This window comes from Tachypleus tridentatus, chromosome 5 (genome assembly GCF_004210375.1).
Source record: "Tachypleus tridentatus isolate NWPU-2018 chromosome 5, ASM421037v1, whole genome shotgun sequence".
NCBI classification, from domain to species: Eukaryota; Metazoa; Arthropoda; class Merostomata; order Xiphosura; family Limulidae; genus Tachypleus; species Tachypleus tridentatus.
Genome location: NC_134829.1, coordinates 28628034 through 28641258, shown reverse-complemented (window position 1 = coordinate 28641258; position 13225 = coordinate 28628034). Strand labels below are relative to the sequence as shown.

Here is a 13225-nt window from a genome sequence, read left to right as displayed (position 1 = left end):
GTTCACTGTCTGAGCCAGAAATTTTACTTGGTCCCATGCAATTCAGCCTTAGACAGGTTTTACTGTATATGGTTTGTCTAAACTGAAAAAAACTGTGTGTTCAATTTAGAAAATTGTTACTGTGTAAGCAAAATAAAAACCTCTGAAGGACACAACTGTCCTCTTCATTATCTCTCTCACTATGGGCTTGGGCCCTGGGACCAACCTGAAACATATTGTGCTTGTTATAATTTTTAATACAGTAAACACATCTTCATGAAATTTGGCAGACTGTCATTAAATAAAACAAAGCTTTCATACATAATATTTTTTAAACAAGTTTCAGAATATTTTACATAAAATATTGACTTTCATTCTTTCTTCTCAAATACCAACTATCCTACATGTAAAATAGTTTTGATTTTAGGTTTAAAAATAACTTATGCAAAAGAAAATGATCAAATCTCTATAACCTCCTAATAAAGTCCATTTGTTTTTCAAACTTTTCAGAAAAACGTTTAATTTTACTGTTATTTTCTCTGTCTTATTACTGCACAGGTGTGGTTGAATTAACAAACCTCATAACCAAAAGAAATGAGAGAGAATCCTCAATAGATGTAGTGCTTAACATTCTTTAAGGCAGAACTAGAGTAAATTAATCTATGAGACCTTTTGTTTCCTTTCTATTAGCTATACTTTTGTGCACCAGCAATACTAAGCATAAGACAATTGCATATAATTTAATTTAATTTAACTTATCAAAATCTCTATTAGTCTACCATCAATTTGAACTTACGTAAGGCAGGATTAAAGTAAATTAATGTTCAAGACATTGACTGATAAGGTTTGACCACCTGAATCAGAAACTGTAATTATATCTCAAATTGGTCAAGAGATGATGAAGCTATGAGCTAAAATTTTGTTAATGAGGTGGGAGAAGGAAAGATAAAACACCAGAAACATTCTATGGGCTGTCATGCCACGGCTTAAAATCAGGAAATCAAATTTAACATGTACTTTTCCATTCTAGAGTTACAAACTGTAATAAAATCACAGCATTACACATCTATTTATTTACTGACCTTTCAGCCACTGCAGAAGTTGCAATCACAGTTCACTTGCATCTCATGTTACCATATCCAAGAGCATAATAGGCTTTGTTCAAGTGGAACAGTATTTCGTAAGGTAGTCACATTTCAGTTATAATACATCACATATCTATATTACTACAACTATTATTATTTACAATCAAATTATTAAACTTTGGATAGTTTCCTTAAAACACAAAACAGTAAAAAAAAAATTATACATTATAAATATCCCAGAATTCTGCTATAATTTGAGACTACCTAAATTGTATCTGGGTTTAAAAAATATTGTTTTTCAGACACAATTCTCATATTCCTTCATTCAAAGATTGCAAAACACTTGGAAAATTATACACCTTCAATAGGCTGAGAAAACCATGAGGGAAACTTGGAGCTTCTGATTTGCTACAAACATGACAGAGAAAAGTAGGTGTACGTAAGCAAATACAACTAAAAATGGAAGAGATGAGCAGGGCCACTGTGTTTGATTTACTAAATACAGTCATATCTCAGCACATGGAAACAAGGATTGTTTCATATTCCAGTTTCATATTCTAGCTTATAAACATTAGTAAGAAGCTACATAGTTTGTATTTGGACACTAAACACATCTAACTTGAACCAAAGCTGCATTGCAAATATACTTGTGACACAGTGACAAAATCAATATTTATGAATTTTGTTTTAATGTTTACTTTCAAATTAAAAAATTAAGTAAAGCTTGAACTATAACCTACAGTTTGATAAACTTATTGACACACATTCCTAAAACAGTAGTTCAAAAGAATTTTGAATGTAACACTACAAACATGATGACATAGCCTTTGACACCTGATCATACAAAAATCCACAGCAATAGAGTTAAAACCATCAAATAATCATGATAGCATGATAAAATCATTGTTTCTTCACTTTTGTTTAATATACTATAGCCTAACACACACTTGCCTTGTCTCAAACGATCAACAGTAGGTGCAACAAATCCAGTTTTTGTTGATGCTGAACTGATGGCTGATGACATGACTGTGCTTGTGTTCAAGCCTAGAAAAAAAATTGTTAAATACCTAGTGCTTACATACAGAAAAAAAAGTCTGCAGAAATCAAGATAACATTTCAGAAATGTATACATTGTTGTAAACTACTGACAGATCTGAGAAACAACTAAACCTGTTGCACACATTACCATTCATGTACACATAAAATGTGTTTTGTTTAAATAACTTGCCCTCAATTTTGAATGAGGAACCTTGGAGGGCATGAGAAACAAATATTCTTTTGATAACAATGTTGTGAAGTTGACTCCTGCTTCAAAATTTATGTATTTTCCTCGCTGGGTAATTCTTTAAAATGCTGAAAAAAGTTAAATCACACTAAGAGCAACTGAATATTTGTTACAACAAGACGACATAAGAGTATTAAAAACTATTAATCCTTTAACAGCAAGTTTTTAATATCTACAGGTAACTTCCATCCTAAATTATAATGTAGCTACATTGTCTACAAAGTTTCAACATTTACCTAAAATGTATAACATTCATCAGCAACCATTCTGTATCATGTTCGCTGAACCAAAATGAAATTATATTTGGGCATCAGTTATGGTTCTCATCTTGTGTCTTTGAACACAAACGGATGATAAATCAACAATAATATGATCTCACACCATACAAGATGCTTTACTGTACTCAAATGCAATACCTAAAATAAAATACTGCATCAGGAAAAATGAACAGTATGGAATAAGGCTGCCTGACTGAATAGTGAAGAGCCAGGTGAGAAACTTCTACATAATCGGCTTGTCAAAAGGAAACCTTGTACATGGTCCCAGGGTAATAGATCTAATGTCCCAAAACACAAATCTCTGAACGATTTATCCACTTGGTGGATGATATATGCCACCACAAGAAAGGGCTAGGATAGAGAAGGACAGGAGATGAAAGTAGGAGAAATATGACACTCTGACTGAAACAAATGAGCTACTAGAGTCGTAATAGTAGATTGTTGGTGGACCAATGTTACCTAACATGTAAGATCTCAAAAAAGATACCAGGCATAAACCCCTATGATACATTGAGGGTAAATGGATCTGAGCCAAAGCAACATCTCAACTTACAAGATCTGAACAACAACAAAGAAACCACTTACATTACACCAGAACTAAAAAAAAAAATTTAGGCTAAAGTAGAAGAGAGAAGGGTAAGAGCATCTGCAGAAAACTCCTCAGAATTTCCATGGAGAGCCTCAGATAGGAGATGAAAAAAAATCTTAAAAGGTTGGTTAGGGTAAGATATAGGTAATAACATTGGGCACAGGTAAGATTAACATTTGATTCAGGAACCACCTCCTAAATAGGTAACAATGAACCTAACAAATGTTGATATAAAAATGGATAGTCTGCATAATGGTAAGAAAGGGCAAACTGATAAGAAGTCCTCAGGATGGGCTGCATTCTGATCTCCTCATGTCAACTGTGAGACAAACTGATCAGTATGTACCAAGGGAGGTAGAAAATACCAGAATGTATGGGAAGTTTGTTCACGCAATAAAGAAGGACAAGGTGAATAAGGGAAAGGGAAAAGAAATAAAACGTTACAGACCTCAAACAAAATCCATATAGAATGAATTAGGTCTACGTGATTCCTGAGACTATGAATGGGAAGGAACAGCATATTCTGGAGGTAGGGAAAGATGATCAAACTCCTTGTCATTTTGTATAGTTATAATTCACCTTGGACAAGTCCCAGATTTATTATGTTACATATTAAGATTTCAAATGGTTGGAAATTTGAATTTGAATTCAGAAATTAATTGAATGTTAATATACATCAGATTTATGATATTTTCCAACAAGATTGATACACACAATTTTCTTTCTTAGCACAAATATATTTCACTATAAGTAAAGCAACAAAAAACAATTTACAATAACAGTTAATATAAATATTGGTTTATAAACAAGAATTTCACAAACTTACAGACAATACTGAGTCTTACATCTAACCTGGAACTGAATATTTTATCAACATTCACAGAGAGCAAATTAATTGTTAATACACCTGTACACTTCTTTTGATGGCTAGTTAGCTTGAAGTACACAAGTTTTCCCTAATGGCAATATCTAATGTCCTTGTACAAAGTTAATTCACTGAAGTTAAACAGTTTATAATGTTCAAAATCTATAAATGTTTAGTTAAATTCTGTAGTTTTTCCTATTAATGAGTTGTAATCACAATTATAGCTTCTGAGACCAATAGCTTACTGACCAATAATAATAACTGTCTCACAACGCATTGGTTTATATAACTTATGGTGAAATTCTCAAACATTCAACGATGTTCGAAAACACCTAAACCACACGTTGATTCTTACTCTCTTGAGAATCTTCTATAAATTTAGGGCTTGTACAAAACACATTCAACAATATACATCCCATGCATAAAAAAAAAACTATTCTGAAACAAACATAGGTATTAAAATAAATGTTTAACAGTAAACCTGTTACAACAAATCCAAATGACTTAGGAGGAGCCTGGAATATGTTTGGAGACAAAAGGTGACCATGTAATGTTCCATCTTCCATTGCATTCTAAAAGCCAATAGATCCACTGTTGAGTTACCTGTGCCTCAAAATACACTTGTTGCTGTTGTGACACCCATAAAGTGGTAACATTAACTTTACAATTCATTGCACAAGAAAAGGTTCACAAAATTCAAATGCAGAAATATAGCAACAAGAATGAACTGAAAAATTTTAATACATGAATTGGTGGAATGAATGAAAATAAAAGTTAAAAAGTAACCACTTTGTAATGAAAAATTTATTTGTTACATTGGGAGCCCTGGGCACACAAAAGATAACTCGTATGCTGTCACATGAGAAGTGATGGTTATATAAAGGAGTAGAGAGGGAGCCACATGCATTACGTGAGCATATCACGTTAAGAAAACATATGCATAAAGAGGGCAATACTGAGTGAAAATAGCTAAATATTGTATCAAAGATGTATTTAATAATTCAAATGGTTAAAATGTGTATTTAGAAACTACAAAATATTTTTGGACATCCAAATTTGTTAGAACTAACAAGGCTTAGAAAAGGATTTTTTTCTAATCCACTGAAATGGAAACACCAAGTAAATACCGACTATTATAAAACCTTGTGTTTTTTATGTATATTTTTTATTGTTATATATATTTTTAACAAACACACCACAATATAAAAATTATAAACTTCTCAGCTCAACCTAACAAAACTTCAGTAGAATAAATATCTAAACTTACACTAATGCATACATAACAGGACACCTCACAACAGCAAGATTTTACATCAGCTTTATAAAGAACAGCTAAAGGGTTTTAACTATTATTTATTGCCTTTCATTCACAGTGGTCTGACAGCAACTGGTTCAGAGTACAGCAATAAAACCATAAAATTAAAGGAAGAAATGTGAAAAGATTAGAAGATGAAACTGTTAATATATTTGTTTCAGTCTGACCAATAATGGATTCAGTGAAGAATAAAAACAATAGTTTTATTAATTTTATTTCACATTTATGTACCTTTTATTTTACCGTACATTAATGATTTCACAACAGTTAGTCAGGGTAAGAGAAAATAAAAGATAAAATATAAAGTTTTACAGAAAACAAAATTTTGATATAAATTTAGGAACTTCTGAAGACTATGCAAATGAAATGTGAAAAATAAGATGAAAGAAATATCCTTATTCTTAGCATACATGATTTTTCACCCAAAATGACTCAGAAACAGATTCAGAAATATCTAATACTTTCAAAAAAATTTCTGTACAATAGTCTCTAATGTTCACTGAAAGCATATCAAAGGTATACCAAGTAAATTCAGAGCAGTAAACATTATGTAGTTTGGCACATATGAGTTAGAAAATTTGACCAAGCCAGTGTAAAATGGGGCTAATGCAAATGAAAAAATACTGACTTAAAAGTTTTATTTAATACCCAGTCTGTGAATCAGGGAGTAATATTTGTTGGAGTAATCCCCCAAACAAATATTTCCAGTAATTTTTTCTTAAATTATAAATAGAAGTTTGAGCTTCTTTTGATATCTGGAAATTGAATTACCAATCAGTTTGGCTGATTTTACATTAATTGCTACCCCCATTCAAATTTGTACACAAAACATAACAGCAGCTCCAGCACTGCACAGTAATAAATCTGCTTTCCCAAATCTGTAACATTTTCTTCAGAGATTTCACAGGTTCTGTAAATAGAGAAGGCTCAACAATTTACTTGCCATTGATAAGTGGCTAGGTTCGCCACTGCCTGAGCATGAACACTTCTGTTGTTCAGTGTGGGAAGTAAACAGGCTGGCCAAACACCAAAGAGCTATGCTCTTTTTTTACTAAAATGTGACATTTTTGAGGTTAGCAGATCAAACCTTTTATCAAGATACAATTTTTCTGGTTCTAATTCAAATATATCAAACCTGTGAAACCCCCCATTACCTACCCAATCTCCCAAATTTGATTTCATTGACTTGCATACTGGGTGTTGAAAAAACTTGAAATTTAAAATATAAAAAAAATAAAATTGTGAAGATGATAATGTGCTAGAATCAGTTTATAAAGCTTTCCAATAAAATGGCAAATATAAAAGACAAAATACTGAGTGAAGGGAATCTACTTACTCAAACTTGATCCAAACTGTCCAGATAACTGAGATTGTAATGATGGTAGAATGCTAGAAAAGGGATTTTGATTCAGAGACGGACCAATTGGAGTAGCAGGAGTTGGAGCTGGGAACAACTTTGCTGGAGAGCCTGGTGTAGCAGAGGAGAAGGAACTTAAGCCAGCACTAAGAGGAAAGCCTGGAGTGTTATTACTGACAACATTGGTAGCACCTCCCAAAGAAAGACTCCCCATTGATGTACTAAGACCACCTAATGCATCCAGCTGTATTTATAAACAATACTTTGTTAATCCATTTGTAAAGCTACTAAGAAGTATTTTTAAGACTATTTAAATCCTCCTTTAATGAATTCAATCAATTTTCTTTAATTTATAAAATACAGTGAAGAGAATAAATGATAGAATAATATAACCATTCTATCATTTATTAATAATCACAATAATATTAAAAGTCATTCATTAATACATATAGAAAATAAAATGCTCACAGGACTAGCTGATCCTCCCATTGCTGCAGCCGAAAAGGCTGGTTCTAAACCACGAGGAGTTTTTACAACTCCAGGAGGAGGTTGTCTTGGTTTATTTAGAAGAGTACCACAGTTCCCCATCATTGTTAAAATTGTCTCCGAAAGATCTTGGGAAACATTACTGAAATGAGAAAAAAAGTGATTATAAAGTAAATACAATCCACAAATATTCCAACTTTATAAACTACAAATTACAGAGTAAAATATTTTACTGTATTTTCTTACATTGGGAAAATACATTCACAACATCATTAGTGTTTTAAAACTGTCTTTCAGTAATGAACATTTATCCTATAAAAATTGTACTAACTCACTATGAATTCATGCAATTATGTAAAAAACAAACACTTCCTGTTTTATACAAAATATATGTAATTATTTTCAGATTATAGTATAAAAACAAGCATTTAAAATAATTTGTTGCAAACCTACAGATGTAATTGTCCTCAAGAAATTTAGAGTGAAACTAAAACATCTGTTGCTGTTATAATTATATGTTAACAGAAAGCCTTTTTAAATTGCTGATTTTGTGGTAAAGATAAATAAGCCATTTTTTTTATTTGAGAATTTCTAAGTGAAGCTATAAAAAGCAACAACCAATTAATTTGGAACTGGCAGATTAGAGGGACATCAGCTTCACCCACCGAACTTTTGTCTTTCACTTGATAAAATAGTGGAATTTTATTCTTACTTTCATAGTGTACCAACATCAAAGTATATTTCTACAGCAATAAGCCACAAAGTATAAACTTATATTCACACTTTGAGTACACTAACATCTGGATAATACATGGAGTAATTTATAAATGTTCTGTTATTCAAAGCAACATATTAATATTAGTGATGTTCTTTGCTTCTGTTAAATGACTATAGACGAAAAATGCATTACTAATTAAACAAAATCAATAAATGATTTAAAATCAGACCACTTAACCTGATCATTACATGCTATTAACTTTCTGTGTAGCCGATGCACGTCTTGTTATACTGTGTTCCAATAATAAAACTAGTGGACAAAATTTATTAAAACTTCAAACTTTTATAAATGCATGTTGTTTAAGAAACATAAACCTGTTACTTTTTTGATGTATTTAGCTTTGTGGTATTATCATCTTTAATATATTGGAAAATTACAATAGGAAACACTAAGACATGATTACAATATTTATATTTGTTCCAAATTTGAACTTTTTAAAATGTACTAAAACAAGTAAGATGTCTTAAATTTTTCATCATCCATAAAATGCAAATTTTTCCTCATTTAATTTCTTAATAGTATCATGTACTCTCGTCATGGTTTCATGTAACATACTTACATGTTAGTAAATAAACCAAAAAAAATACTTCCAAGTAGACTTACACAAATAAACAAGTATTTTTCATTTTTAAACAGGATTTCACATTTATATATGCACATAGAAGACACAGTAATTTTACTTCATAAATGTGTTTATTTCAAGTATGTGTCACTGCAGCCATACTTTTGTTTATTTGCCAAAAAAACATGAAGTTAGCTACACAAACTTCAACATTTACTGTATCATGTCTGTTGTTTGTTACTTTCATTCAGGCCAGTGCAGGTGCATTCAAACATTACTGTAGATATAAACAAAGAAAACTTTAATTGCAATTACTAGTGAATATGTAAAAGCTAACAGTAAAAGTGGTTTGAATAACACCACCTGACCTTAGTTACACAATATATCCTGTTGCAAGAGATTACCATACAATAATCACACCATAAATTACAAAGAAAATCCCTTTACAGTACTTAAAGGACTAGTCCAAGTTACATTACTTCACTAGAGCAAGATTTATATTGGAACCTAAAACTTATGCTCTTCAGGCATTGACCTCAACCATGAAAATATCATGGCTTCCCCTCTATTATTGAGATGACTGTGTTTAGTCTATTTTACAACCAACATATAGGTTTCATTGTTGTACACTGAGTTTTAAGACCTCTGCATAACATCAAAATAAACTTTACATATATTAGTTATGCTGTTTTAACTATAAAACAACAGAAAAATAAAGGTAGTAAGAAAGAGAAATAAACAATTCTTGGGTGGTATTAGTTACATACAGAAATCACACAGTTTTCACTCTATATACTGAATCACATTTTTATTATGAACTAACTATAAAATTACACTAAATTATTGAACTTCAAAACACTAATTTAAATGCAAAAGAATAAAAATCAAACTCTTTCAGTTCGGAGTGATAAGCCTAACTCCTGTATATCTTAACCCCAACATTTGCAGATCAGTCATTTTGTTGAAAAGCTACTATAAAAATAAGTCAATATATCCAATAGTTTTTTCCAGAAAGAAATTTTCTGATGTTTACTATAAAAACAAATACTTTTGACTACTACTAAATACAACCTCTACATAAAATTGTTGTTATCATAATAAGCACCACACACACATACATATTGTAAAATCCAGAGAACAAAGTTTCATTATGTGCTTTGCTTATAATCCTATGATTTATGAATGGGAAACAGATTAAAATAACATAGTACTGAAATTCACACATTAGGTTTGGCTAAACGTTTTATAACTGAGGTTTAACATGCCCAGACTGCTTCATAAAGAAAACAGACTAGAAAAGGATTTAGATATCAATCACAGATGGCAGAAGTGTTAAACTGGAAGTGTTAAAATTTCTTAAATGTTGAATTTTTTTCCCTAGAGAGGACTAATTTATAGTTTAAAATATATTTTGAGATTTATATCAAAATTTTCAAACTTCACTGAATAACACCATTTAGCACAAATGATTGAATGTTATGCTAATACTCACAAAAAATAAAATAAAATTTAAAAACCAATAAAAGTTATCTATTTTTTTCAATTTGGCCCTCAAAATAAGCCAAAATGTCCCACACAGGTAAGGAGTTAACAGATGGAAACTGTACAAAGTATAAAATGTTATAATTACCCAGCACAAGCCTGTAGACATGCTAACATTGTAGCCAAAGTTTCTGGTGGAAGTTGTGCACTCTTTGGAATTCCATCTTCTTTCACTAACCCTCCCATTATTTGTGGACAACGTCGTTTTAAGAAGCTGACACAGGCTTGAACAAAATGCTCCTGTCACAAAGAAAAAAAATACAAACGCTTCAATAACTTTACAATCTAACAATTTTAAGAAACATAACTTTGATGTAGACAAATAAAATAATATAACCGACTCAGTTTGTGAGTTTGATTTTTTTTAGGACAAAGATACACAAGAAGTATCAGCACTATCCATCCCTAATTTAGCAGTGTAAGACTAGAAGAAAGGCAGCTACTCATCATCATGCATCATCAACTCTTAGGCTACTCTTTTATTAACAAATAGACCTTCACATTATAACATCCCCATACCTGAAAGGGCGAGCATGTTTGGTGGGACAGGGATTCAAACCCACGACCCTCAGAATATGAGTCAAATGCCCTAATCATCTGGCCATGTTGGGCCTAACTGATTCAGTAAATCACTATTAAAACATCAATAAACTAAGTAAATATAGGTTCATAAATATAAGATGTCACTTTAATACTCATTTAATTTCTATACATGTGTAATTAATTTTTATTGTAGAAGTGTTAAGTTTTAATAAAATTTAAGAACTAACTGCCTATGTTCTTCTAAAATACAGATCTGTTGAGGAACACAGCCTGAAATTAGAATACTCAACACTTTCTGGATGATTTGACAGTCAAACTGGCAGTATAAAGGTAAACAAACATTGATTTATATGTACTTATGCTAATAACTGATACACATTAATTGTAAGAAAGAGTCATGAAACAAAATGATCCATCATGGAGAGCTACAGGGAAAAAAATAAAGTGGAAATTCTTGAAGCATTGCAATTATTACAGGTGCTGTTTGATTGCAACCTTCTTACAAAAAACACTAAAGAAATTGTGACACTGTTTAACACACTGTATAGTTGAATTTCCTCCCATTTTCCTGTGAAGCAGCAGATGTCAGTTTTGCACATTGCTGTTAGCAAATAAGATAAGCCATTTTGCTTTCTTTTTATTTTTTTTGTTACTAGCAGAAATTCCACCCTTCGAGCAGCTGTCAGGTTATTGGCAAGATGAACAAAGTATATTGCTCCTGAAATTTTCTAAGCACATCTTGACAAGAAATTTGATGTACTTCTGTATTTCAGATTGTTCCTGGCTTCTTTTCACTGGATCTTACCTCATAACTTGACAAGCAAGCTCATCTCTTTCTCATTATTCCTTTCTATAACTTTCATTCTGACGTTTCATATTCTTTCTGAAAGATTCTGACTTTCACCGTGATAAGTCACTTTTCCACTGGGCAATTTTTTTGGCATCATAATTTTTGATATTTATAAATTTATGTTATACTGAAGTAAAAAAAATACTTAATTTACTACAATATTCTCTCAAACTGATATCCAACAAACTCTGTACGAAGGACTTATGACTCCTTCAGTCACAGAACAATTCAGTCTATAGCATATCCTTGGATTTTTGTAGGTAACAATAAATGCAAAAAATTAATTTATGTTATTAAAAAGGAAAAAAAATCCTTTATCCAATAAAGATGTGACTTAAGAAAAAAGTTATAAAATAGTGTTTATTTTAGTAATGATTCATTTTATAATATTATTGTCAGGAACTTCTCCTTACAATGTTGAAAAGGTATGTGAAGTTTCATAAAAGTCATACAAACTGTGAGGAGTTTTGGGTAGAGAAAAACACAAGTCTCTTATAGGTATAGTTTCACAAAGATAATAATTAGTAATTACCAAGTTAAACTAAGTTTCAATAAATAACTAACCTGATAACAAAGACATGCTTCAGACTAAAGAATATTACATAAACCTCTTTAAATATCTTTCCAATAATAAATTGTTTATAATTTGACAAGAATTTCATGAAAACAAGTAATTTGAGAAAAAATTTAAAATTTTTCTACTATTTCTGCCATAAATTTGTTATTTACTGTAGTTATTTGTACTCAGACTGTGAATTGTTCACTTGCAAATCAATTTTCCATGTTTAGAATAAAAATATTTTTATCTTTTTAAGGTAAAAGTCTATTCTATTTTCCATTTTCTCTTCACATTTATAGTAATTATCATTAATATACAATGTAATCAAATGCTTAAAATTATGAAAAAGAAATACATAGATACTGTTTAACTCTTCAATGAATGTTAAAATATCTTCCTTTTATTTTCACTTTCTAATCTTTAACATATTAATGTTAATATATAATGACACAAAGTTAACAAATGGTCTTAACAAAAAATATTATGACATCAAAGTTCATCCCAATAATTGAAAAGCATTTGATTTAAAGTGACTAAGAAAAGTTCTTCATACACAAAATATATCATTCTGCATCTAACGTACTGCCTTTTTGGACCGTTCTATTTTTTAACATAAGTTTCACATTAACACCATCAAGAGAAAAAAATTACCCCATGTTCTTGAATTTTGTCTGACAACCACTTGTCCAACTTTAGGTATTCCCGTCGAGATGCTAGGCATGCTAGGTCTATCACAAAAGAGAATGGGTTACCATTTAATAACACAGACAAAGCTTTCAAGTCCTGTGCCACATCCAATATACGAGACAGACGAGCTTGATCACAATCTCCTCTTAAGTACCATTCAGCCATAGCATGCATGATTATAGGCCTCACTTTGGCAGCATGAACCTGTAAATAAACATTTGTGTGAAATTTTATTAACAATGGGAAAACTAATAAATTGATTTTTAAATAGGAACCTTTAAGATAAAAGATAATGGAACTTGAATTTACAGTTACAAGTATAAATGTTTCATTTTAAAAATTAGCAAAAATTGTATAATACATTATCAAAACTAGAATAAGGTAGAAAGTCAAACAGAGAAAGTTGAACTTCAGTACTTTAACAAAAATCTAATTTTGAACATTTTGAGAGGTATTTCCTATTTT

General features: G+C 30.8%; 1 protein-coding gene across 1 annotated transcript in view; it reads right to left on the bottom strand.

Annotated features, from left to right (window-relative positions):
• The window catches only part of Not1 (CCR4-NOT transcription complex subunit 1), a 110971-nt gene that overhangs the window by 57905 nt on the left and 39841 nt on the right, over positions 1–13225 (bottom strand). The window contains 5 exon segments of the mRNA XM_076501843.1: positions 2016–2108; positions 6733–6997; positions 7222–7381; positions 10210–10361; positions 12725–12964. Coding sequence (XP_076357958.1) covers positions 2016–2108; positions 6733–6997; positions 7222–7381; positions 10210–10361; positions 12725–12964 — 910 coding nt within the window.